A 24,925-nucleotide genomic window follows, 5' to 3' on the forward strand; every position below is an offset into this window, starting at 1 on the left:
TTGTCAGAAAAAAGGGGGAAGACCCCTACTGTTACGTTTGTAACTTGTTGTGTAATTGTAACGTGTTGTTGCCATCGTGAAATATACCGCTTTGAAATTGGGTCCACATTTTTTTAAACCACCCTGCATTAGCGTCTTACAAATTTACCCACGATAAGCCAATTTGGTTGACCCATCATTTGCGACGATATGCAGATCTCTTCTGGAAAGATAAATAAATTAAAGCAGATTTAACAGAGCCCAGTGAGCCTTACCCTGGTAAAATTAAACACGGCTTGAGTTTATGAAGCGCTTTGCTGCACTAATAAATCTGAATGTTTGTTTTAGTAACCACCCACCCCCACACACCGAGTTGGCTTCAAGTCTCAGCCGTAGTGGGCAGGGTCACACTAGGGACGAGGAGGGGGCGGTGCCGTAGTGGGCGGGGTCACACTAGGGACGAGGAGGGGGCGGTGCCGTAGTGGGCGGGGTCACACTAGGGACGAGGAGGGGGCGGTGCCGTAGTGTGACCCCGCCCACTACGGCACCGCCCCCTCCTCGTCCCTCCCCTCCCCCTCCTCCTGCCGCTCTCATCAACTCCACTTCGCTCTCTCTCTCACAGCTCCCATAATCTCTCTCTCCTTCTCTCTCCCCTTCTCTCGCTCATCCGCTCCGTGGGCCCCTTCGCGCACACGACGACGGGACTACGCAGCGGTGACGGGGCCCGTCTGAGACCGACCGTAACCGAGGTCCCGGCCACACTGCCGTCGAGTTCTGTTCACGCTCCCGCCCGCCCCGCCCGCCCGCCTCCCGGCTTCCAGGGAGGAGTGAGAGACGGCAAGCAGCCAGCAGCAGCAGCAGCCAGCAGCCTGTGGAGTTACAAGGTTTTGTCTGGAGACCCCGTTAAGACAAAATCCACGACTACAAACAACCACGTGACCAGCACCACCACCACCAGCACGTGATCACCAGCACGTGGTAATGGCTACCTTTTGTCGCACGCTGCTGCTGTTGTCGCTGTCTGTGTGAGCAGCAGCAGCACGTGGAGGAAGTGGGGTTGGTTGCAAGTGTGGAAGTGGAGAGAGACGGAGAAGTTTGTACTTGTTTTGTTCACGATATTAATTATAAATAGATGGTGATGCTGCTGCTTGCTTGCACAGCGTCACAAACTCTTGCGGTTCTGCGAGGTCGCATTCGTAAACAACAACAACAGTTTGTAAAGTTGTTGCGTGGTGTGAAGTAAACAAGTTTATGTCGTCCGTGATGATGGTGTGGTTGTTGTGGTTGTTGGTGGTGGTGGTGGGGTGTTCTGGGCTCCCTTATTTATGTTTAATGATTGTTGTTTGTGACAATCTTTGAAGCCGTAGCAGCTATACGTTGATGATGGTGTGGTTGTTGTTGGTGGTGGGGTGTTCTGGGCTCCCTTATTTATGTTTAATGATTGTTGTTTGTGACGATCTTTGAAGCCGTAGCAGCTATACGTTGATGGTGGTGTGGTTGTTGGTGGTGGTGGGGTGTTCTGGGCTCCCTTATTTATGTTTAATGATTGTTGTTGGTGATAATCTTTGAAGCCGTAGCAGCTATACGTTGATGATGGCGTGGTTGTTGTGGTTGTTGGTGGTGGGGTGTTCTGGGCTCCCTTATTTATGTTTAATGATTGTTGTTTGTGATAATCTTTGAAGCCGTAGCAGCTATACGTTGAACAAGTCGGATTGATGAGTAACTCTGATAACTTGGCACAAGTTACATTTTGATTTTTATGCTTTCGTGACTGCAGGGATTCTTATTCTTGGTTCTTTTTGGTAAAGTCACCACGTAGAAGGGAAACTATAAAATAATAAAAATATAACACAAAATTCTCACGACGTTTCGACTGCAACACAAGCAATCATCATCAGGTGTGAAAACCACAGCAAGAATATTTTGTTGTGGTTTTCACACCTGATGATGATTGCTTGTGTTGCAGTCGATATGTCGTGAGAATTGTATTATTTTATATTTGTATTATTTTATTGTTTCCCTTCTATGTGACTTTACCGAAAGAACCAAGAATAATAATTTTATTGTTTTATATTTTTATTATTTTATTGTTTTATATTTTTATTGTTTTATTGTTTCCCTTCTACGTGGTGACTTTACCGAACGAACCAAGAATATTTTAGCACAAGTTGTGGTGGTGAACGGGGCCTTTGGCGTTTGTGGTTTACGTGGCTGTGTTATTGTTTGATTTATTGTTCTGATATACAGCACCTCTAATGTATTTTTGCCGTAATTACAGTACTCTTATTCGTAGTTTAAAAGTAACGTGTATAGATTTTACAAGTTCTAAGTTACGAGTGAACGACTGTGTCTGATTTTTCGTGGCTAACGTGGCTGTGTTAATGAGCTCCACGTGGTTAATACACGTGGCCGATTTACGACTGCGGTCATTTATAAAGGTGTATTATAAGTGCTGTGTTTTACAGTATAAAGTACCACCACCACCGTGTGTGTGTACAGACGGTGGGAGCGGTTTAATAGGACGTGTGATAATATGCCTGACACATTTCTTTGCATTTTCTACATACGTGTAAAATCTATGACACTCAAGCGCATGTTTAAATAACTTGCTGAATACAAATACGGGCATGTTACATAACGCTTGAACAATGTAGTATTGAGATGCTGTGAATCACAATGGATGACGTAATTGTTATGGCGAGTGGCTTTTTAACAATCGATTCGGCAAAACAAAACTGAAACCTTTTAACAAGGATTCATGTTACTGCATTAACCACATACTATGATAATAAAAAAAACATACTATGATAATATATGATGCATTGTCCTTGAAACTGATTGGTCCACACCAAGGGATGGCTTTCTTGGTGTGGACCAATCAGTTTCAAGGACAATGCATCATATATGATCATAGTATGTGTTTTGTTTGCATTTTGACTGCAGGTATTGTGGTTAATGCAGTAACATGAATCCTTGTTAAAAGGTTTCAGTTTTGTTGCCAGAAAAAAGGGGAAAAAACACTATTATTATATTTTGGTACTGGCAAAGGAGGTCTAATGATGGAAAACGTTGATCCATCTGAGCAGTGTCCGCTCACTCTGGCTGACACGTGTGTACTCATTGTTGTATTGTGTCTGTGTGTGTGTGTCCGTGTGTGTGTCCGTGTGTGTGTGTCCGTGTGTGTGTGTCTGTGTGTGTATGTCTGTGTGTGTATCCGTGTGTGTGTCCGTGTGTGTCCGTGTGTGTGCAAGCAGGTTGTTGTTGTTGTTCCTCCCCCTTTGAAACTCCTGCCAAGGTGCTTACACATAGAATAACTTCAGTGTACACCGTACACAGCAGGTTGCAACATCCTTGTACAAACACACACACACTCACACACTTATATACACACTCACATACACTCATACACACTCATATACACACTCATATACACTCATATACACACTCACATACACACTGACATACACACACACATACACACTCATGTACACACTCACATACACATACACACTCACATACATACTCACATACACACACACATACACACTCACATACACACTCACATTCACACTCATACACACACATACACACTCACATACACACTCACATACACACTCACATTCACACTCATATACACACTCATATACACACACACATACACACTCACATACACACTTACATACACACTCACATTCACACTCATATACACACACACTCACATACACACTCACATACACACTCACATTCACACTCATATACACACTCATATACACACTCACATACACACTCACATACACACATATACATACACACATACACACTCACATACATACACACATACACACTCATATACACACTAATATACACACTCATATACACACATACACACTCACATACACACTCACATACACACTCACATACACACTCATATACACACTCATATACACATACACGCTCACATACACACTCACATACATACACACATACACACTCACATACACACTCATATACACACTCATATACATACACACACACTCACATACACACTCACATACATACACATACACACTCATATACACAACAACGACAAAGATCCCCCATATTACCTTAACAGACTGTATACACACATACACACTCACATACACACTCACATACACACACACTCACATACACACTCATATACATACTCACACACATACACACACTCACATACACACTCACATACACACTCACATACACACTCACATACACACTCATATACACACTCATATACACATACACGCTCACATACACACTCACATACACACTCATATACACACTCACATACACACATACACACTCACATACACACATACAACGACAACCGCCATTCGCCACTAAGTGGCGGTGACGTCACCACGACGCTTGTGCCAGGCTATGTGCACCCTGAGGCCACGTGAAGTGTCGAACGCCTGCTGGCAGGAGGTCACGGGGCAGACCCAGGTGCCACGGGTCGACTGACTGAGATGATTGGCTGATGCACCACCTGTGCCCCCTACTGTGCCAACCTGCTGTGCTTTAGCCACCCGGCGCTCCGCTCGCTGTTGTGAGCGTCGCTCCTCCGCCCTCCGTTGTTGTTGGAGGGCGACTGCCTCCAACTGCCCAGTAGCATCCTTCACGAGCCTCCTCCACAGAGGCCGATCTTGACACCGCTGGTACCAGTCATCGGCAAGTCCACTCAGCTCCACGTCCTCCTGTACCACATCACTCCATCTCTTCTCTAGCCCGTGCCGCGCCCGCCCAGCCCCCTCAATCCGGCCAAACAAAAGCTGTTTCGGCATGCGGTGGCTGGGCATGCGGGCTACATGACCCAGCCATCGCAGCCTTGCCTGCCGGAGGAGCTCACCGATGGGACCCTGCCCAGATCTTTCAAGGATTTGTGAGCTCCTCACACAATCCAGTCTGGTTAAACCCAGGATGGATCGTAGGCAGGCCAGCCTAAATGTTTCTAACCGGCGAAGATGTTACACCAGGGGGGTCCACGTCTCGCAAGCGTAGAGAAGGGAGGGAATGACCGTGGCCGAGAAGACCTGAAGCTTAGTGCGGAGCGACAGACCAGGTAGCTTCCACACAGCGTTACGCAACCGATGAAAAGATATTGCCGCTCGACTGATTCGGAGTGAGACCTCTGCTGTTAAACTGGAGCCAGTCATAAGCACACTGCTCAGGTATGGGAAACTCTCCACTCTCTCCACAACTGCCCCATCACCGATTGGGAGTTGTGGGGGTGGAGTGTCCGATGGTACAAAATACCCAGGCAGGTGCTTAGTTTTGGTGGGGCTGATGGTAAGGCCCCACCTCTTAGTGGCACGCTCCAGTCTCAGCAGCAGCGTCTCCAACTCCTCCTCTGACTGAGCAGCTATTACCAAATCATCAGCATACATAACGTGGTTGAGCAATAGGGAGCCATCCCTTGACCGCACCCGGGCATCGATTAGCCTCCCATTATATCTGTACCATATGGAGATTCCCCCGGTACAGCTATTGAAGGCTTCACGAACTACGTGGTCAAAATAGATGTTAAATAATGTGGGAGCCAGAGGACATCCCTGTCGCACCCCAAGATGTACAGGGAATGGCTCTGACTCCCGGCCACGTAGTTTTACCCGGGCCCGCTCACCATCATGAAGGTCCTTAATGATCGTGAGCAGAGGGTCAGGTACTCCAAAAGCACGAAGAACGACCCAGAGCCCAGGCCTACTGATGGTATCATAGGCCTTGACCAGGTCAATAAAGCAGAGATGTAGGTCTTGTTGGAATTCCCTACACCTCTGCTGTAGCAGACAGACAGAAAATATGGCATCTGTGCAGGACCGCCCTTTCCTGAAACCGCATTGGGGCTCCGCAAGCCTCTCCTCAGCGTGCCTGGCAAGGCGATGCTGAATAATCCTTGCCAGGACCTTTCCCGGCACACTGAGGAGTGAGATGCCCCTGTAGTTGTTACAGTCTGTGCGGTCCCCCTTCTTCTTAAAAAGGGGGACCACCAGGGCATCCTTCCAATCCTGCGGAACCCGTCCAGTGGTCCAGACTGTTGTTATGATGTCATATAGGGCAGTCTGTGCACAAACGCCACCCTCCCTCAGCATTTCGCTTGGGAGATCATCTCTGCCCGCTGCCTTTCCTGGTCTCAGACTCTGGATCGCCTTCAATACTTCCTCAGCAGATGGCACCTCAGCCAGCCACTCACAGGGGGTGACTTCATCCAATATTTGAGGCACCGCAGCCTCAGCAGGGTCATCCTCACTTTGTGCCACGATGTTTTCCTGGCTGAGGGATTTTCCCTCCCCCAGGACCTCACAGAAATTCTCAGCAAATCTGCGAACCTGTTCCTGGGGGTCGGAAATTGGATCACCGTTTTTTCCCCTAATGATGGTAATAGGTGTGGCGCTGCAGGTTACTTTTTTGATGGAGTTAAATAGAGATTTGTGATCACGGGCCACTGAGGCAGACTCCATCTCCTCAGCAACCCGCGACCACCACCCATCCTTGCAGCGCCTCACGGCTCTCCGAACCTCCGAGCGAAGGCTGCGGTAAGCCTCCTCATTCTCTGACGTGGGATTCTGTAGCCGATGACAGTGGGCCTGTCGCTTTTTCTCAACCATCCTGAACAACTCCTCTGTCATCCAGGGTGTCTGGGGAGGTCTGGACCACGTACCCAGAGCAGCCATTGCAGCTGCATGAGTCACAGTCCTAAACCTCGCCCATTTACCCTCGACATCAGGAGGAGTCGGGGACGATGCCAATCCCAGCCGCAAGCGATGATGAAATTCTCGCTTGCAACTTTCATCAGATAACTGAGACCAGGCCACTTTAGGTTGGAATGGGGTCCTGGGTGTACACCCACCACCGGAGTGGAAGAATGGCAGGCGCATCTTACAGATGACTAGTCGATGGTCAGAGGGCAGATCAGCTCCACGGTAGGTCCTGGTGTCAAGAACATGGGCTCGCATTCGCTGGTCCGTCACTATGTAGTCCAGCAGATGTTCTTGCTTGGACCCGGCATGCATCCATGATGTTGTGTGGATGCGCCGATGCCGGAACAGCGTGTTGGTAATTACAAGCCCATGGGCTGCACAAAAATCTAGCAGCCTCCTACCGTTGTTATTGAGCTGATCTGGCCCATGCCCTCCAATCACTCCAGACCAGGTGCCAGTATCATGACCAACTCGGGCATTGAAGTCACCCAACATGATGACTCTATCCCGAGGGGCCACTTTAGCCAGCACCTGTGACAGGAGGTCATAGAAGGCATCTGACTCATCGGCTTTGCCTGCATCCCTCCACGGATGTTCATCTTCGTTGGGGGCATAAGTAACCACGACCACCATTCCTCGCCTCCGGTTGATGGGAAGGCGAGCGCAAAGTAGCCTGGGGCTTACAGCTTCCCACACCTCACCGCCACGCTCCCACGCCCCCTTCATTCTTTTGTTCAAAAGAAGACCCACACCCTGTTGTTTGGCAGTCTGCTGCCCCGAGTAGAGGACTGTCCACCCCTCATGGTGGCAGGAGCCAGAGCCGGTCCACCGGACCTCCTGAATGCCGCATAGATCCAGGCGGTACCGGTCCAGCTCCCGACAGAGGAGTGGCAGCCTCTCCTCTGCAGTGAGCGTTCGAACATTCCACGTGGCCACCCGTAGTGGCTTTTCGTTGTTTCTGGAGTAGCCCCGAGGGTAGGTATTCAATCTCCTGGCTCCGCCAATTGGGGTTTGGCCAGGAGACGTCATAGACGCCTGGCCCCCCGGGGCCTCCGGCACAAGCTTAGTTGTTACATATTTCAGTTTAATTCGTGGTTTCGTGGTAATTAATTGAAGGTGGAGGGGTTACCAGCCCCTCGCACCCGTCCAGAGCCCCCGTTTAGCCCCTGTGGTGGACACATATGCCATGAGGGGAGGAGCCAATCAAAATTGGATCTCCCCCCACAGCGCTGTCCACGACAGAGTTGCCCGTCCGGCACCGCGAGGAGGTAGGGGGTTGTTTTGCCGGACACACACATACATACACACACATACACACACTCACACTCTTACTGCATTACGCCAAGAATGCAGTAAGTGGTCAGATCGTAAACATTCGGGATAATTATTCACCCAAACAAAAATTATATCGTACGTACTGATCACACCCCTAAACTCACTTAAGTCATGTACTAAGGTGTGTCTTGATAATGTTAACTGGTTACTTGACGGAGTGACCACACCCCCCCCCCCCCCACCATACTGATAGATGATTTAAAAAAAAATGAACGGATCAATGAATGACTCATCACGTGCTAATCACTCATCAACATCCTGTTGTCAAGAGTGATTTAATATCACTTCTCTGTGTAGTAATTTCATGGCGGTACAGGGCTTGCACAGTCAGTGCAAGATGTATTCAAAGAGCACTGCCCAATTTTAAGTGAACGTGAAATTGCATGCAACAAAGTAGCAAACGTGTTACGTTGAACTGGCAATTGCATTTACGTAGATATTGCGTTTTACATAAGCATCACATGGAGCTACTGTGTTTGTAATATAATGGTTCCATCTGCTTCGTTTTTATGAAATGTTTTATTTATTTAAAGCATCATGATCATCCATTACTGCTGCTAACCACTAAATGAATACATTAATTTCCTTTCAATTTGTGAATATAGGTGCACGTGGCCATGCGAGATCTGAAAGTGATGTGTGTAAGGGCGGTCACACGCCTATCACTTGATTAATTGCAGTTTTAAGTCAGGGTTGAATGTTGACGCATTGATCCCCATTGCCTTGTGATCTCTTAAGTGGCCGATCATTCGTTGTTCCTAACAAAACGCCAGTCCACCGACGTTGGAGAATGAGTGGCTTCGCCTTGACCTAACGAATGTACCTGCATCAACGCTGACTGCACACCCAACCCCCCTTGTTGATGTAACAATATAAATCCTTAAAACGGCCTAGCAGCGCAACGTCCCACTGCTCTTTATTTTGTTGTCGTTCCGCAGCAGCCCGGAAGATGAAGCCCCGTGCGCCGGTACCACCGCTGATGCGGTCCCAGTCCCAGACTGGGACCCCCAGCTTAGACCCACCGGACGGTGGCGACGGCCCCCCAGTGGACAATGTGGAGCTCAACGTCATCCTGCCGGGCGGGGTGCACCACGTGGCCCGAGTCGACGGGAGGTGCCTGTCGTGCACTTGGATTATTTACACAAAGATAAACAGACAAAGATCCCCCGTGTAGCCTGTAACAGAGTTGTAGGGGCAAGTGCTGTTAGCGAGCACACACAAAGACAAAGATCCCCCACCGTGTAGCCTGTAACAGACTGTAGGGGCAAGTGCTGTTAGCGAGCACACACAAAGACAAAGATCCCCCGTGTAGCCTGTGACAGGCTTTAGGGGCAAGTGCTGTTAGCGAGCAGCACACAAAGACAAAGATCCCCCGTGTAGCCTGTAACAGACTGTAGGGGCAAGTGCTGTTAGCGAGCAGCACACAAAGACAAAGATCCCCCGTGTAGCCTTAACAGACTGTTGGGCAAGTGCTGTTAGTGAGCACTTATGAAGGCCGGAACGGTACACGAGGGGGTGGGTGGCCAGCACCACGCCCGACCGCCTTTGTCTCCCCAGTGGCAATGTTTTTATCCACCGCACCAGGTACTCATTTGAGGCTGAGTCGACCTAGGGGAGGCCCGGGACCCGTTCAGATAATTGTCACCGGTGTTGGCCGTGAGCGGGAATCAAACCCGGGTCGCCAGGTTCATAGCGCAGCGTAGCGCTAACCGCTACACACACACGCACACTCATTCCATTCCTGCGGGGATCAAGCGATGGATGGGTAAGCATTTTATGGCCGCCCAAGTTTGGCACAGGCGTAATGGGTTCCGTAGACACACCTTCGTATAGACAACTCCTTTATTACAACACAGCGCTCCCCGACAGTCCTGATGGGCTGCTACAGCCCTAGGGACACGGCCTACTCCCGGCGTGCCGTGACGCTGGCAACGCTCTCGGCTCCTCCGCTGTGATCACCCTAAGGGGGGGCTGACCCCTGACCCCGACCCAGGGTCTACACTCTGGCTTCCTCTGACCTCGCCCTTATAAGGGCGTAGGGCCGGGGAGTCCCAGAGTCCCACCACTGGCCCCAGAGTCCTACCACAGGCCCAGAGTCCCACCAGCGGCCCCAGAGTCCCACCACTGACCTCAGAGTCCCACCACTGGCCCAGAGTCCCACCACTGGCCCCAGAGTCCAACCACTGGCCCCAGAGTCCCACCAGCGGCCCCAGAGTCCCACCACTGGCCCAGAGTCCCACCACTGGCCTCAGAGTCCACCACTGGCCCAGAGTCCCACCACTAGCCCCAGAGTCCCACCACCGGCCCAGAGTCCCACCACTGGCCCAGAGTCCCACCACTGGCCCCAGAGTCCCACCACTGGCCCAGAGTCCCACTACCAGTGCCCCAGAGTCCCACCACCACCGGCCCAGAGTCCCACCACTGGCCCAGAGTCCCACCACCACTGGCCCAGAGTCCCACCACCGGCCCCAGAGTCCCACCACCGGCCCAAAGTCCCACCACTGGCCCAGAGTCCCACCACCGGCCCAAAGTCCCACCACCGGCCCCAGAGTCCCACCACCGGCCCAGAGTCCCACCACTGGCCCAGAGTCCCACCACTGGCCCAGAGTCCCACCACTGGCCCAGAGTCCCACCACTGGCCCCAGAGTCCCACCACCGGCCCAGAGTCCCACCACTGGCCCCAGAGTCCCACCAGCGGCCCAGAGTCCCACCACCGGCCCAGAGTCCCACCACCGGCCCAGAGTCCACCACCGGCCCAGAGTCCCACCACCGGCCCAGAGTCTCACCACCGGCCCGCACGGCGTCCCCGGGGCCCTTGCAAGGGGCCCCAGGGTCCTGTCTGGCTGCTACCGGTCTTCGGCTTCGGTCTTCAACTGGTCCCAGATCGGCTGGGGGAGGTCCCCTTTGATGCCCCTTGCCCAGTGAGGGGCTCAGCTGTCTGGGATCCTAGAAGCCCCGTAGCCCTTCACCCCGACGGTACGAGGTACCGTAGTACCATCTGTGGTGTTACACTACGTGGTACCGTAGTACCATCTGTGGTGTTACACTACGTGGTACCGTAGTACCATCTGTGGTGTTACACTGCGTGGGACCGTAGTACCATCTGTGGTGTTACACTACTTGGTACCGTAGTACCATCTGTGGTGTTACACTACGTGGTACCGTAGTACTATCTGTGGTGTTACACTACGAGGTACCATCTGTGGTGTTACACTACGTAGTACCATCTGTGATGTTACACTACGAGGTACCCTAGTACCATCTGTGGTGTTACACTATGTGGTACCGTAGTACCATCTGTGGTGTTACACTACGAGGTACCGTAGTACCATCTGTGGTGTTACACTACGAGGTACCATCTGTGGTGTTACACTACGTGGTACCGTATTACCATCTGTGGTGTTACACCACGTAGTACCATCTGTGGTGTTACACTACGTAGTACCATCTGTGGTGTTACACTACGTAGTACCATCTGTGGTATTACACTACGTAGTACCATCTGTGGTGTTACACTAGTAGTACTATCTGTGGTGTTACACTAGTAGTACTATCTGTGGTGTTACACTAGTAGTACTATCTGTGGTGTTACACTAGTAGTACTATCTGTGGTGTTACACTACGTAGTACCATCTGTGGTGTTACACTAGTAGTACCACCTGTGGTGTTACACTACGTAGTACCATCTGTGGTGTTACACTACGTAGTACCATCTGTGGTGTTACACTAGTAGTACTATCTGTGGTGTTACACTAGTAGTACCATCTGTGGTGTTACACTACGTAGTACCATCTGTGGTGTTACACTACGTAGTACCATATGTGGTGTTACACTACGTAGTACCATCTGTGGTGTTACACTACGTGGTACCGTAGTACCATCTGTGGTGCTACACAAGCATTGAAATGTCAATTTGGAAAGGCGTGAGAGTGGAGTTTAATGAGAGTAGTGAGTGGAGTTTAATGAGAGTGGTGAGTGGAGTTTAATGAGAGTGGTGAGTGGAGTTTAATGAGAGTGGTGAGTGGAGTTTAATAAGAGTGGTGAGTGGAGTTTAATAAGAGTAGTGAGTGGAGTTTAATAAGAGTGGTGAGTGGAGTTTAATAAGAGTGGTGAGTGGAGTTTAATAAGAGTGGTGAGTGGAGTTTAATAAGAGTGGTGAGTGGAGTTTAATAAGAGTGGTGAGTGGAGTTTAATAAGAGTAGTGAGTGGAGTTTAATAAGAGTGGTGAGTGGAGTTTAATAAGAGTGGTGAGTGGAGTTTAATAAGAGTGGTGAGTGGAGTTTAATAAGAGTGGTGAGTGGAGTTTAATGAGAGTGGTGAGTGGAGTTTAATAAGAGTGGTGAGTGGAGTTTAATAAGAGTGGTGAGTGGAGTTTAATAAGAGTGGTGAGTGGAGTTTAATGAGAGTGGTGAGTGGAGTTTAATAAGAGTGGTGAGTGGAGTTTAATAAGAGTGGTGAGTGGAGTTTAATAAGAGTGGTGAGTGGAGTTTAATAAGAGTGGTGAGTGGAGTTTAATAAGAGTGGTGAGTGGAGTTTAATAAGAGTGGTGAGTGGAGTTTAATAAGAGTGGTGAGTGGAGTTTAATGAGAGTGGTGTGTGGAGTTTAATGAGAGTGGTGAGTGGAGTTTAATAAGAGTGGTGAGTGGAGTTTAATAAGAGTGGTGAGTGGAGTTTAATAAGAGTGGTGAGTGGAGTTTAATAAGAGTGGTGAGTGTAGTTTAATAAGAGTGGTGAGTGGAGTTTAATAAGAGTGGTGAGTGGAGTTTAATGAGAGTGGTGAGTGGAGTTTAATGAGAGTGGTGAGTGGAGTTTAATAAGAGTGGTGTGTGGAGTTTAATAAGAGTGGTGAGTGGAGTTTAATAAGAGTGGTGAGTGGAGTTTAATAAGAGTGGTGAGTGGAGTTTAATAAGAGTAGTGAGTGGAGTTTAATAAGAGTGGTGAGTGGAGTTTAATAAGAGTGGTGAGTGGAGTTTAATGAGAGTGGTGTGTGGAGTTTAATGAGAGTGGTGAGTGGAGTTTAATAAGAGTGGTGAGTGGAGTTTAATAAGAGTGGTGAGTGGAGTTTAATAAGAGTGGTGAGTGGAGTTTAATAAGAGTGGTGAGTGTAGTTTAATAAGAGTGGTGAGTGGAGTTTAATAAGAGTGGTGAGTGGAGTTTAATGAGAGTGGTGAGTGGAGTTTAATGAGAGTGGTGAGTGGAGTTTAATAAGAGTGGTGAGTGGAGTTTAATAAGAGTGGTGAGTGGAGTTTAATAAGAGTGGTGAGTGGAGTTTAATAAGAGTGGTGAGTGGAGTTTAATGAGAGTGGTGAGTGGAGTTTAATAAGAGTGGTGAGTGGAGTTTAATAAGAGTGGTGAGTGGAGTTTAATAAGAGTGGTGAGTGGAGTTTAATAAGAGTGGTGAGTGTAGTTTAATAAGAGTGGTGAGTGGAGTTTAATAAGAGTGGTGAGTGGAGCTTAATAAGAGTGGTGAGTGGAGTTTAATAAGAGTGGTGAGTGGAGTTTAATAAGAGTGGTGAGTGGAGTTTAATGAGAGTGGTTTTAAATGCATTAAAATAAATGTGTTATTTTCACGAAGCATAAATCTTCATGGCCGCGAGGTCAAATTGCCCTCTTTGCAAGCAATTTTATAATGAGCTATTTCCAGTTGTCTGTAATGTGGTCATCTTTTGGGTGATTGCATCTGCCGGTGTGTTATTTTTTTTGGGATTTGTTAAATGCGCAAATAATCGCTATGGATATAATAAACACGCCATTTTATTTCTTGGAAAACATTTACGGTCATTTTGAATACAACATTAAAAGTATATTTTGTATCCATGCAACACGTTTTAACTTGTTAAGCCGTGTTTGAAATCCATGAGTGTGAACAAGACGTATGATTGATCCCCCTCCTTGTAATACGTTAGGATGGTGAGTGTTTTGAAGATGCATTGTGTACAATTTTTTACTTACATTCCATACTCATTGCTACGGCCCCGTAAACAGTAATTTAAATTACACTCCACACATCGAATGTAAACATGACACAAACGCATCCGCGAGCGTTCATAGCCATGCTGTAAGAATATCACGCTGCATCTTTTGAACAATTTTCTGGTTTCTAAATTACGAGTCGGGCCTCAGTCGGGAACAACAAATGTCCTTACGCACGACTCACACTTTGACGTTGACTTGGAGCTGCTGCTGCTGCCCACGTGTTGCTGTGTGAGCAGCAGGACGGTGACGGACCTCCTGGTTGAACTCTGCGGTCCCTACCGGTTGAGCCCTGACGGCCACACCCTGGAGCTGCTATCGAGGGACGATGCATCGCCTCTACAGTACGGGCCCAGCACACCGCTGGGGGCCCTCGGTGCTGGGACGGCCCTCCTCAAACCTCGGCCCGCCGGCGATGACCGACTGGAGAAGCCGATGCAGCCCGTTGTCCCGGAGGTAAAGCGTTGATTCGCTGACGCGGCCTCGTCGTAGGTAAGACTTTGACAGTCGAAACACGCTGGAACCTGCGTAGAGATCTTGGAGTGACGGCCTTCCTCCTAAAAAGCCTCGGCCCGCCACTGATGACCGACTCAGGAAGCCGATGCAGCCCGTTGTCCCGGAGGTAAAGCGTTGATTCGCTGACGCGGCCTCGTCGTAGACAAGACTTTGTACAGTCGAAACACGCTGAAACCTGCGTAGAGATCTCGGAGTGACAAAGCTGATTAGAAAAATGGACGTGTAAGCAAAGTGGCCCGGTTCATGCGTACATGCAAATAACTATTATTAGATGAATTATAAGAGTTTGAAACTACACTTTGAGCTAGGTGTGGCTATGGGTGTGTGTTAACACAGCATGTGTGTACATTGTCAGTACACAATTTTAGTTAAATTCTCCTTAAGTACATTTTAGACGTCATTGCCTCAATTGGTTAGCTTCTGCATTAGGCGTCTTTCACACATTTCCTCGGCCGTGTCGTGCTTGTTGACACTTTGTAGAAAGTCTCACGTGTTGTTACAGGTAAAAGGATTTTGTACAGTTTTGTATTAGGGTCCATCTGTGGATTACCATGTTATATACATGGCTCTCCGATTTGACCTTTGTGATAATGTGCCGGATTCATTTCTGAACCTTGCACGCATGCTGCCGACTACACCGTCACGCGATGAGTTATCATCGGGAAACCTTGACCCCTTCGGGTCAAATCTACTTATGAATGGAAATATTTGTGAGACTGGATTTGGTTGGATTTTGGTATCTTGACTAATGAAACATGATGAAATGCCATTATCACATCATGCCTCACTGGATGCACCGGTTGGTGTTACCCGCCAGTTTACAACTTGCAATTTATCAATCTTTGAAATAGCGTGATCAACCGGACTACGCGTTGATTGTGTTTTGACCGACTGACTGTGTTGCTTTATATGGTTTCCAAATGTTGCTAAACCCTGTTTGTCTGGTATGCTTCTCTCTCTGTGTCCCCTGTTGTATCTGTGTTAGTTCCCCCCTACTTGGGTATCTGTGTATACATCTGAGGTTGTGTCTCCCCTCTCTCTCGTAAACTTAGCTCTTCTGTACCTGATGATGGCTGCTTGTGTTGCAACCGAAACGTCGTACGCTATTATGTTATTTTATTATTTATTATTTATACGTGACTTTACTGATAAAAAAACAAAGAGTAACTACATTTTGCTTTGGCTCAGTTCGCCTGCAGATCATGTTTTTACCAGGCTATACTTAGCATTCATCCAGTAGAAAATTTATACTGAATGATGATGCGGATGATGATGATAATACTTATCCATGGGTGGAATATGCTATGCAAACATTCTTATTTTAAAAATGTTTTACTTTTAAGCATCTTGTATAAACATTGCAACCTAATTAATTTTAAAGGAAAATATTTCCCTCTCGTCACTTCACCGGCTGTGATTATATTTATCACTTGCATTCAGTGAAAAGGATGGATTGCTTTTAGATCAAAGTATTTACGCGCCATACTTGGCTTTATTGAGAAGATAGAGTTGGACCGTTCCGTTCTTCTGTGCAAAGTTGAAGTCTGCTTCGAAAAGCGTACGATGCTTTTTGTTGTTAAATCTTTTAAATTTGACTGCCTCGTTACTTGGTAGTAATGAGGAAGTCAAATTTCCTCTTGGAAATATGTGAATGGTTGGAGTAAGATTTCAATTGGTAAAAGGAGACCGGCAGTCTTATGAATAATACGAAGGGCTAAGATGCAGCCACTTTGTGTGACTATTTGAGCAGGACTGTGGTGGTCATGCAGAGTTGGAGTTGGTCAGTTTAACACGTAGCAGGCTTTCGCGACCAATATCCATCATAGAGGTTTTTGGGTTAGACCGCGTATAAATATATAAATGTTGTGTCGTGAAAACCCGCCACCACCCGACACAGCCAACTAGTAAGGGCTGTCGCGTAAACAGAACGTGGACGATTCGTCACTAGTACAGCACTCGTGTGTAGTGTATAGTGTAGTGTATAGTAGTGTATAGTGTAGTGTATAGTAGTGTATAGTGTAGTGTATAGCAGTGTATAGTGTAGTGTATAGTGTAGTGTAGTGTGTAGTGTATAGTGTAGTGTATAGTAGTGTATAGTGTAGTGTCTAGTAGTGTATAGTGTAGTGTATAGTAGTGTAGTGTATAGTGTAGTGTATAGTGTAGTGTACTAGTACAGCACACCGGTGTGTTGGGGAGCCAAGCCACAACATTTACAATCTGAGTACGACGTTTTGCCAGTAATTACAACCAGCTTCATCAGGCGACATCCAGATTTGTGGAGAAGTCTTCCTGTCTCGTTCCTTACATAGAGGCATAGATGCGTTTACTTTTGATTTATAGCCAGGTCAGCCTATACTGTCATAGTTTTATGCAACTGTTTCCATATTTCCTACTTTATTGACACCAACACAAGTACAATTAAATTACAATAATGAAATGCTCTTAAACAGAGATATGGATAGATATTGGTAATTAGAGACATGTGTTTTCCATGATATCCAAATCTATTACGTATTTCCAATTCTACTCTGCATTGTTTAGTCTGAAATGTAATTTAAGCATGCTTAGCAACTGCAGGTGCTTTAATCCTGGGGATCAGTGAACAAGGCCTTGATCTTCTCTCCTGTGGTGGCTTTGCATTGTACACCAGGATCAGGGGCTAGTTTAGAATGTTTAGCGAGTATGTAAATGTTGTGAAAGCCCAATTGTACCAGAGGCCATGGTACATTAGTTGATATTCTACCAAATGACAAAACGTCTTAGATTTTATCTTGTGATGGTTGTTTATTGTATACTAGACACAGAGGCATATAGCTGGATACAGACCGATAACCTTTGGTGCATTTATTTTCATCTTACAAGTTTAACACGTAGGCTTTCGCGACCAATATCATTCATAATAAAGGCTTTTGGGTTGGATCGCGTTATTTATAAACGTGTCGTAACCCTTATTGTTAAATTAAATATATTGCAACTACAATTCCTTATAGGGGAAACTACTAGTAATTAATAACAATTGAATAATTACCAATCTATTATATAATTACAATACCCTCCCCCTATCCACCTCTAATCGCTGCGCCTGATATGAGTTAAATGATGACGTCACCCTACTGCTGCTCTATTTAAGACCGGGAGCAAGCGGAGAGGGCTTCACCATTCTGGCGAATTGCCCGATGATGCTGGATCTAATCACCAGCGAAACGTCGTATTCACAATGTTGTAAATTATGTTGTGGATTCACTCTTCTACGCGCAAATGGGCTAAAGTAGTGAACTAATTGTCTTTTACTCTTTGGTTCTATTCGGTAAAGTCACCACGTAGGTAAAAAAATAAAACAATAAAATTCTCACGACGTTTCGGCCACAACACAAGCGGCCTTCATCAGGTGAAGGGACCAGCCTGTCTCGAGGACAGCGCTGGAGTGAAACACAGCCACGCTCAGACTACGACCTTTAAGTTTGGCTGTGTTTCACTCCAGCGCTGTCCTCTAGACAGGCTGGTCCCTTCACCTGATGAAGGCTGCTTGTGTTGTGGCCGAAACGTCGTGATTTTTCTTGTTTTATTTTTTTACCTACTACGTGACTTTACCGAATAGAACCAAAGAGTATGGATCCTTGCAGTCACGAAAGCTTCAAATCTAGAATATTTTGTCTTTTGTGAACGTGACACATGTTTACTGCTTTGGCCATGTTGGGTGGTGGAGGGTTTTACGACACATTTATAAATAACGCGATCTCACCCAAAAACCTTTATCGTGAATCATACAAGTTACACGATGAATTTGCTTAGTTAGAGGCTCTCCCCAGGGGTACAAATGCATGCATCCTGTCATCCAGGATATATGGAATATTACACAGCATCATTTGTTAAGCAGGTTATATACTGGTGATGTGATCCAGAAATTCGAAACCAGCTTACTTTCTGAAATCATGCTTTGTCTGCACTGCTGGAAAATATTGGTCTGGAAGGTCCATAGGCAGAATGGATGAAACATCATTACAAAAAGGTTTTTGTTGGGACTGAGCATGAGCCCAGTACAGAGTCACAGTACAAGGGGGGGAACAGAAAGACAAAACATAATTTTACAGTCTGTGTATTATGTATTCATTACCCATGATCCTCCACCACAAACTTGAGTTTGTGTATAGTTTTTCTGTTTTCTGCTGCTAAATCCACCATAGCTTTAATGGTGCTGCTGTTCTCAACAGCTGGAAACAGCATTTGTTTAAAAGGGCAATCCACAAGGTCGAAACTGGTGCAGAGTTTTCCTGCAAAGGCAGAGGCCCCATTGGCTGAGAGACAAATACAATAACATTGCTATTTGTGTGAAGAGGTGGGCTTCCTGTCCCATTGAACCTCCACTACAGCACATCGTGAGGTTTTATACTGTAATTCAGACCAAGTGTAACCCAGTTTTAGTCCCCCTTAATCCACAGCCTAGCCCAGTATTTCATTTTTAAATTGAGAAATTTGATGAACGTTGACAGCTGGATCCTAAGAGGGTAAACGAAGAGGGGATTTGTTAACGACAGCGTTCAATTCGTCGATCCTCTACTTAAATCTCTTAATTCTAGATTTGAAGCTTTCGTGACTGCAAGGATCCATACTCTTTGGTTCTATTGGGTAAAGTCACGTAGGTAAAAAATAAAATAACAAAAATCACGACGTTTCGGCCACAACACAAGCGGCCTTCATCAGGTGAAGGGACCGTGCTGTCATGAGGACAGCGTTGGAGTGAAAACAGCCAAGCTCAGGTCATGGCCCATGCACCTCCTACGTACATCGTGCTCATGTTTATACTAATTCCTTTGTCAAAGCGTTTTGCTTCCTCCCACACAGCTTAAAGGACGCGACCTGGGCTTGGCTGTTTTCACTCCAACGCTGTCCTCGTGACAGCACGGTCCCTTCATCTGATGAAGGCCACTTGTGTTGTTGTGGCTGAAACGTCGTGATTTTTTTTACCTACGTGACTTTACCGAATAGAAGCAAAGAGTATTACATCACTTAATTTGTTTTTCAGCAAACGGTGCGGCTGACGGTGAACTACTCGCGAGCACGTAAGAAGACCGTAGTTCTGGCGAGCCCGCGCGTGGCCCTGCAAGCGCTGCTGCCCGACATCTGCAACAAGTGCGAGCTTGACGTCCACCACACGGCGCTGTTCGGGGACGCCAGCGAGACGGAGCTGCTCGATACGTCGTGCTCGCTGTCCGAGCTCGGCGTCAAGGAGGTGTACGCCGTCGACAGGAGCAGAGGTTTTGTTTTAACGTTACTTTTGAGCTGATGGAAAAGAACAAAAAATTCGTTTCGATTTGAAGCTTTCGTGACTGCAAGGATTCATCCTTCTTTGGTTCTTTTGGTAAAGTCACCGCCACGTAGAATGAGAATAAAATAATAAATTAATAAAATTAAATAACACAATAAAATTCTCACGACGTTTCGGCCACAACACAAGCGGCCTTCATCAGGTGAAGGGACGAGACTGTCTGGAGGACAGCGCTGGAGCCGCTTGTGTTGTGGCCGAAACGTCGTGAGAATTTTATTTTGTTATTTTATTTGATCAATTTATTATTTTATTCTCATTCTACGTGGTGGTGACTTTACCGAAAGAACCAAAGAATAAAAAATTCGTTTTATCATGGCGGTCCTTTATAAGGCTGGCTTAAAGCCTACCTTCCCTGCAGTTTCTTTTAGACTTGTCAATAGAACCTCCTGGTTATTGACTAGAATTCATCTTCTTTGGTTCTTTCGGTAAAGTCACCACGTAGAATGAGAATAAAATAATAAATTAATAAAATAAAATAACACAATAAAGGTCAGACGACAGGTCTGTTCCTTTCACCTGAAGAGGGCCACTTGTGTTGTGGCCGAAACGTCGTAAGAATTTTATTGTGTTTTATTAATTGATTATTTTATTCTCATTCTACGTGGTGACTTTACCGAAAGAACCAAAGAAGATGCATCCTTGCAGTCACGAAAGCTTTAAATCGAAATTTGACCTAGAATTGTTTATTTTATCGGTATGACTTTTAAGATAACAATTTGTTTTAGACGTCTGTATATATGTGTGTATGTGTTCATGTGCGACTATATTTTGTACATTACAGGCCTATATATAACGCGTAAAATGTTTCTTATATCATCATGCAATACATTTTTTTTTACATTTCATTTTGATGCCTTCCACACTACCCTGATATACCTGGAAATAATTCTGTTCTCATTTCAATCGTTCTGATGTACAGTCTATTGTCTAAATTTTGATTTAAAGCTTTCGTGACTGCAGTAATTCATATTCTTAGCTCTTTCGGTAAAGTCACGTTGAAGGGAAACAATAAAATATATTTTAAACAAAATATATTTTATTATCTTATTGTTTCCCTTCAACGTGACTTTACCGAAAGAGCTAAGAATAGTCTATGGTCTGTTTATGGTTTTTTTCTGAGATTCCAAATGCAATGACACTTGTCTTCCTTTCACGTACTTTTATCATTATTACAGTTCATTTGGAATCGCGGACCCCCATGTGGTGATGGTTCAAACCGTGTGCACCTTCTGAAGTTTTAATTTTTTGATATTCTACTCATTTTTTCACCTCTAAAGTTTTCAGACATCGGTATATCTTTTGGGTTTCAAGGTATTTTACTTGTCAGCGTCCTGGAAATATGCCCTGGTCATCTGACTTTCAGTTTTGATACCCCCCCCCCTCCACTATAATAAATAGCCTTGCTATCCACGTAGAGGTCTCTTACAAGTATATTCTAGTTGCTGTGCCTACTTTTGTGACAGTGTTCATAACTGCTAGCATTTTTAAAGTAAATAGTGCACGTGGCACCTGCTCAAATATCTCTAGTTAGATGCTGATGTGAGCATTGCTTGAAATCAGTCCGCCCGGCAAACTCTCTCAGTCTGCTCACTCTCGGTCTAGTCGCCTCTGGTTCTTTCGGTAAAGTCACCACCATGTAGAATGAGAATAATAAGATAATAAAATAACACGATAAAATTCTCACGACGTTTCGGCCACAACGCAAGAGGCCGTCTTCAGGTGCTTAAGGTTGTGTGAAATCCCTCCCCGTAGAGGTTAAATTTCGATTTAAAGCTTTCGTGACTGCAAGGATTCATCTTCTTTGGTTCCTTCGGTAAAGTCACCACCACCACGTAGAATGGCCGAAACGTCGTGAGAATTTTATTGATGGTGACTTTACCGAAAGAACCAAAGAAGATGAATCCTTGCAGTCACGAAGGCTTCAAATCGAAATTTAGTCGCCTCTGCCTCGTGCTAATTTGTGTCAGTAGGCAAAGCGCATGAATTGGCTTCGAACCTAAAGCCGCCGTGATTGGATTTCTCTGTCGTTCCTTTGGCTACCCATGCATAGCAAAGGAGGTCTCATAATGTAAATGCTCACCCCGAGCCCTCGATACTCTGATGGTGCGCTGTTTTTGAGTTGCACGCCTTTTGGCGTCTTCTGGTCCAACACCAATGGAGACTAGTCTCTAAGAAAAGCCGTCTCGCGTGTGGACCAATCAAATTCAAGGACAGTGCCAATATTATTATCAGAGTTGTCTTTTTGTTTGCATTTTGACTGCTTGTGTTGTGGTTATTGCAAACACGATGCCTTGAATAAAGGTGTCAGTTTTTGTGCCAGTTAAAAAGGTAAAACCTATTACTATATCTTGTTACTGGCAAAGGAGGTCTCATAATATAAATGCTCACCCCGAGCCCTCAATACTCTGATGGTGCGCTGTTTTTGAGTTGTACGCCTTTTGGCGTCTTCTGGTCCAACGCCAGTGGAGATTAGGCTCTAAGAAAAGCCGTCTCGGGTGTGGACCAATCAAATTCAAGGACAGTGCCAATATTATTATCAGAGTTGTCTTTTTTGTTTGCATTTTGACTGCTTGTGTTGTGGTTATTGCAAACACGATGCCTTGAATAAAGGTGTCAGTTTTTGTGCCAGTCAAAAGGGTAAAACCTATTACTAATGCAGAGGATTGTTCGTGTTATTTGTTTGTGCGTGCGTGCGTGCGAGTTTATGAGCTGCATGTTTGGGCTTGCTGGCTGCTGGAATCGAGCACGGAATGTTCACACGTCCCGTGTGCGGCCACCATGTGGGTGAACTGACTTCTTGGCCGCATTAATAATGGCTTGGGAGGCTTAGAATGTCCGTGCTTGGACAGCTCCATGGTTACCGTGACGGGCTGCAAGTTTCAACCCCTTGGCACAACCAGCGCCGTTCTCTGCTGCGCGCTTTGCTGCATTTTGTGTGCCACCAGCGCCACCCGGTGGGAAATTGAAGAAGTGTAAAATATATAAGCTTAGCTCTTTCGGTAAAGTCACGTTGAAGGGAAACAATAAAATAATAAAATATATAAAAACAATAAAAATTCTCACAACGTTTCGACCATAACACAAACGGTCATCATCAGTTGTGAAAACGTGAGAATTTTTATTGTTTGATATATCTTTTTTATTACTTTATTGTTTCCCTTCAACGTGACTTTACCGAAAGAGCCAAGAATATGAATCACTGCAGTCACGAAAGCTTTAAATCGAAATTTAAGTGTAAAATATTTTAATTTTTTTACAATCCTGCCATCTAGTGGAGAAGTATTGTTACAATGAACAATGTGAACGCTCCGTAGAGGTGTACCTAAAAAAATATATATACACAAGTATGGTGTAATATGCATGTTTATATCAACATTTAATAAACACCTTGATAATTTTGGTACGTGCGTGAAAATAGTACACCTTTTGCAATTTGAAGTTTCTTGGGTTTCAAGCGTCGTACAATTAATAAAAAAATAGACCACGTATTGAAAGGCTTAATTAATTTAACTTTAATAATAGTTGGGTTTTCCCCTTTTTTCTGGCAACAAAACTGAAACCTTTTTAACAAGGATTCATGCCTACTGCATTAACCACAATACCTGCAGTCAAAATGCAAACAAAAAACATACTATGATAATATATGGTGCATTGTGCTTGAAACTGATTGGTGCACAGGTATTGTGGTTAATGCAGAAGACATGAATCCTTGTAAAAAGGTTTCAGTTTTGTTGCCATCAAAAAGGGGAAAAACCCTATTATTATTACATTTTGGAACTGGCAAAGGAGGTCTAATGATAATTTAACTTTGTGTTGCATCTGCAAAAACTACGGACCGTTCACTGTGAAGCGAATTCGCTGCGTGTCATCCCTGTTGCTATATGCACATTAACGCTCAGGTAATGTAAACCTTCACCTGTGGATGTTCTAGATTTGAAGCTTTCGCGACTGCAAGGATCCGTACTCTTTGGTTCTATTCGGTAAAGTCACGTCACAAACAACAACAAAATAAAAATTTAAAAATTCTCACGACGTTTCGGCCACAACACAAGTGGCCTTCATCAGGTGAAGGGAACGTGCTGTCATGAGGACAGCGTTGGAGTGAAAACAGCCTCCCACACAGCTTAAAGTACGCGACCTGGGCTTGGCTGTTTTCACTCCAACGCTGTCCTCATGACAGCACGGTCCCTTCACCTGATGAAGGCCGCTTGCGTTGTGGCCGAAACGTTGTGAGAATTTTTAATTTTTTTGCTTGTTACGTGACTTTAGCGAATAGAACCAAAGAGTACCCTGTGGATGTATTGAGTGGCTCTCTTTGCGTTACAGAGCTGGGCCATGGCCTGAACGACAACGCAGACCTCCCGGAGAAAAAACACAAAGGGCTTTGGAGCTTTTTGCGGCCAAAGATAAAGAAGGTCAGTACGTGACACACTTGCACCCCTGCGTATTTGAAATTGAGCGGTGTTTTTTCTTGCCGTGGTGTTCTCTTGTGACTTCATTAAACGGTGTGTTATTCTCTTGTCGAGAGGAGTGTCATGTGTAGATACACGGAGACATGTTTGTAACAAGATATAGTAATAGGTTTTACCCTTTTGACTGGCACAAAAACTGCCACCTTTATTCAAGGCATCATGTTTGCAATAACCACAACACAAGCAGTCAAAATGCAAACAAAAAAGACAACTCTGATAATAATAATATTGGCACTGTCCTTGAATTTGATTGGTCCACACCCGAGACGGCTTTTCTTAGAGCCTAGTCTCCACTGGTGTTGGACCAGAAGACGCCAAAAGGCGTACAACTCAAAAACAGCGCACCATCAGAGTATTGAGGGCTCGGGGTGAGCATTTACATTATGAGATCTCCTTTGCCAGTAACAAAATATATATTTGTAACAAGTCGGTGTGTTTATAGTTCAAATGTATTCTGGAGGCATTTGCTTTTTATTTTTATATTTCCGCTTATATTTGAATATACTAACACGTTGCGTGCAGAAGCTTGCTTTGAACGCTGTTGGGACATGTTCTTGCTGTTGATACTAACACACGCAACCAGCTACTTC

The 24,925-nt window shown here is 45.7% G+C and overlaps 1 protein-coding gene across 2 annotated transcripts in view; it reads left to right on the top strand.

Annotated features, from left to right (window-relative positions):
• Positions 1-558: 558 nt before the first annotated feature.
• Positions 559-24,925, top strand: part of LOC142915790 (uncharacterized) — a 43,147-nt gene continuing 18,780 nt past the window's right edge. The window contains exons 1-6 of one of the 2 annotated variants that reach the window (XM_076061468.1): positions 559-957; positions 3,234-3,274; positions 8,987-9,161; positions 14,261-14,477; positions 19,561-19,792; positions 24,190-24,278. In XM_076061468.1, the coding sequence (XP_075917583.1) occupies positions 8,998-9,161; positions 14,261-14,477; positions 19,561-19,792; positions 24,190-24,278 (702 nt within the window). In that variant the 5' untranslated portion in view covers positions 559-957; positions 3,234-3,274; positions 8,987-8,997. The remainder of the gene's footprint in view (positions 958-3,233; positions 3,275-8,986; positions 9,162-14,260; positions 14,478-19,560; positions 19,793-24,189; positions 24,279-24,925) is intronic. The other variant, XM_076061469.1, reaches the window with a different exon arrangement.

The sequence above is a fragment of the Petromyzon marinus genome, unplaced genomic scaffold (assembly GCF_048934315.1).
Source record: "Petromyzon marinus isolate PM22_M1 ecotype Great Lakes invasive population unplaced genomic scaffold, UKy_Petmar_22M1.pri1.0 PM_G_Scaffold_35, whole genome shotgun sequence".
NCBI classification, from domain to species: domain Eukaryota; kingdom Metazoa; phylum Chordata; class Hyperoartia; order Petromyzontiformes; family Petromyzontidae; genus Petromyzon; species Petromyzon marinus.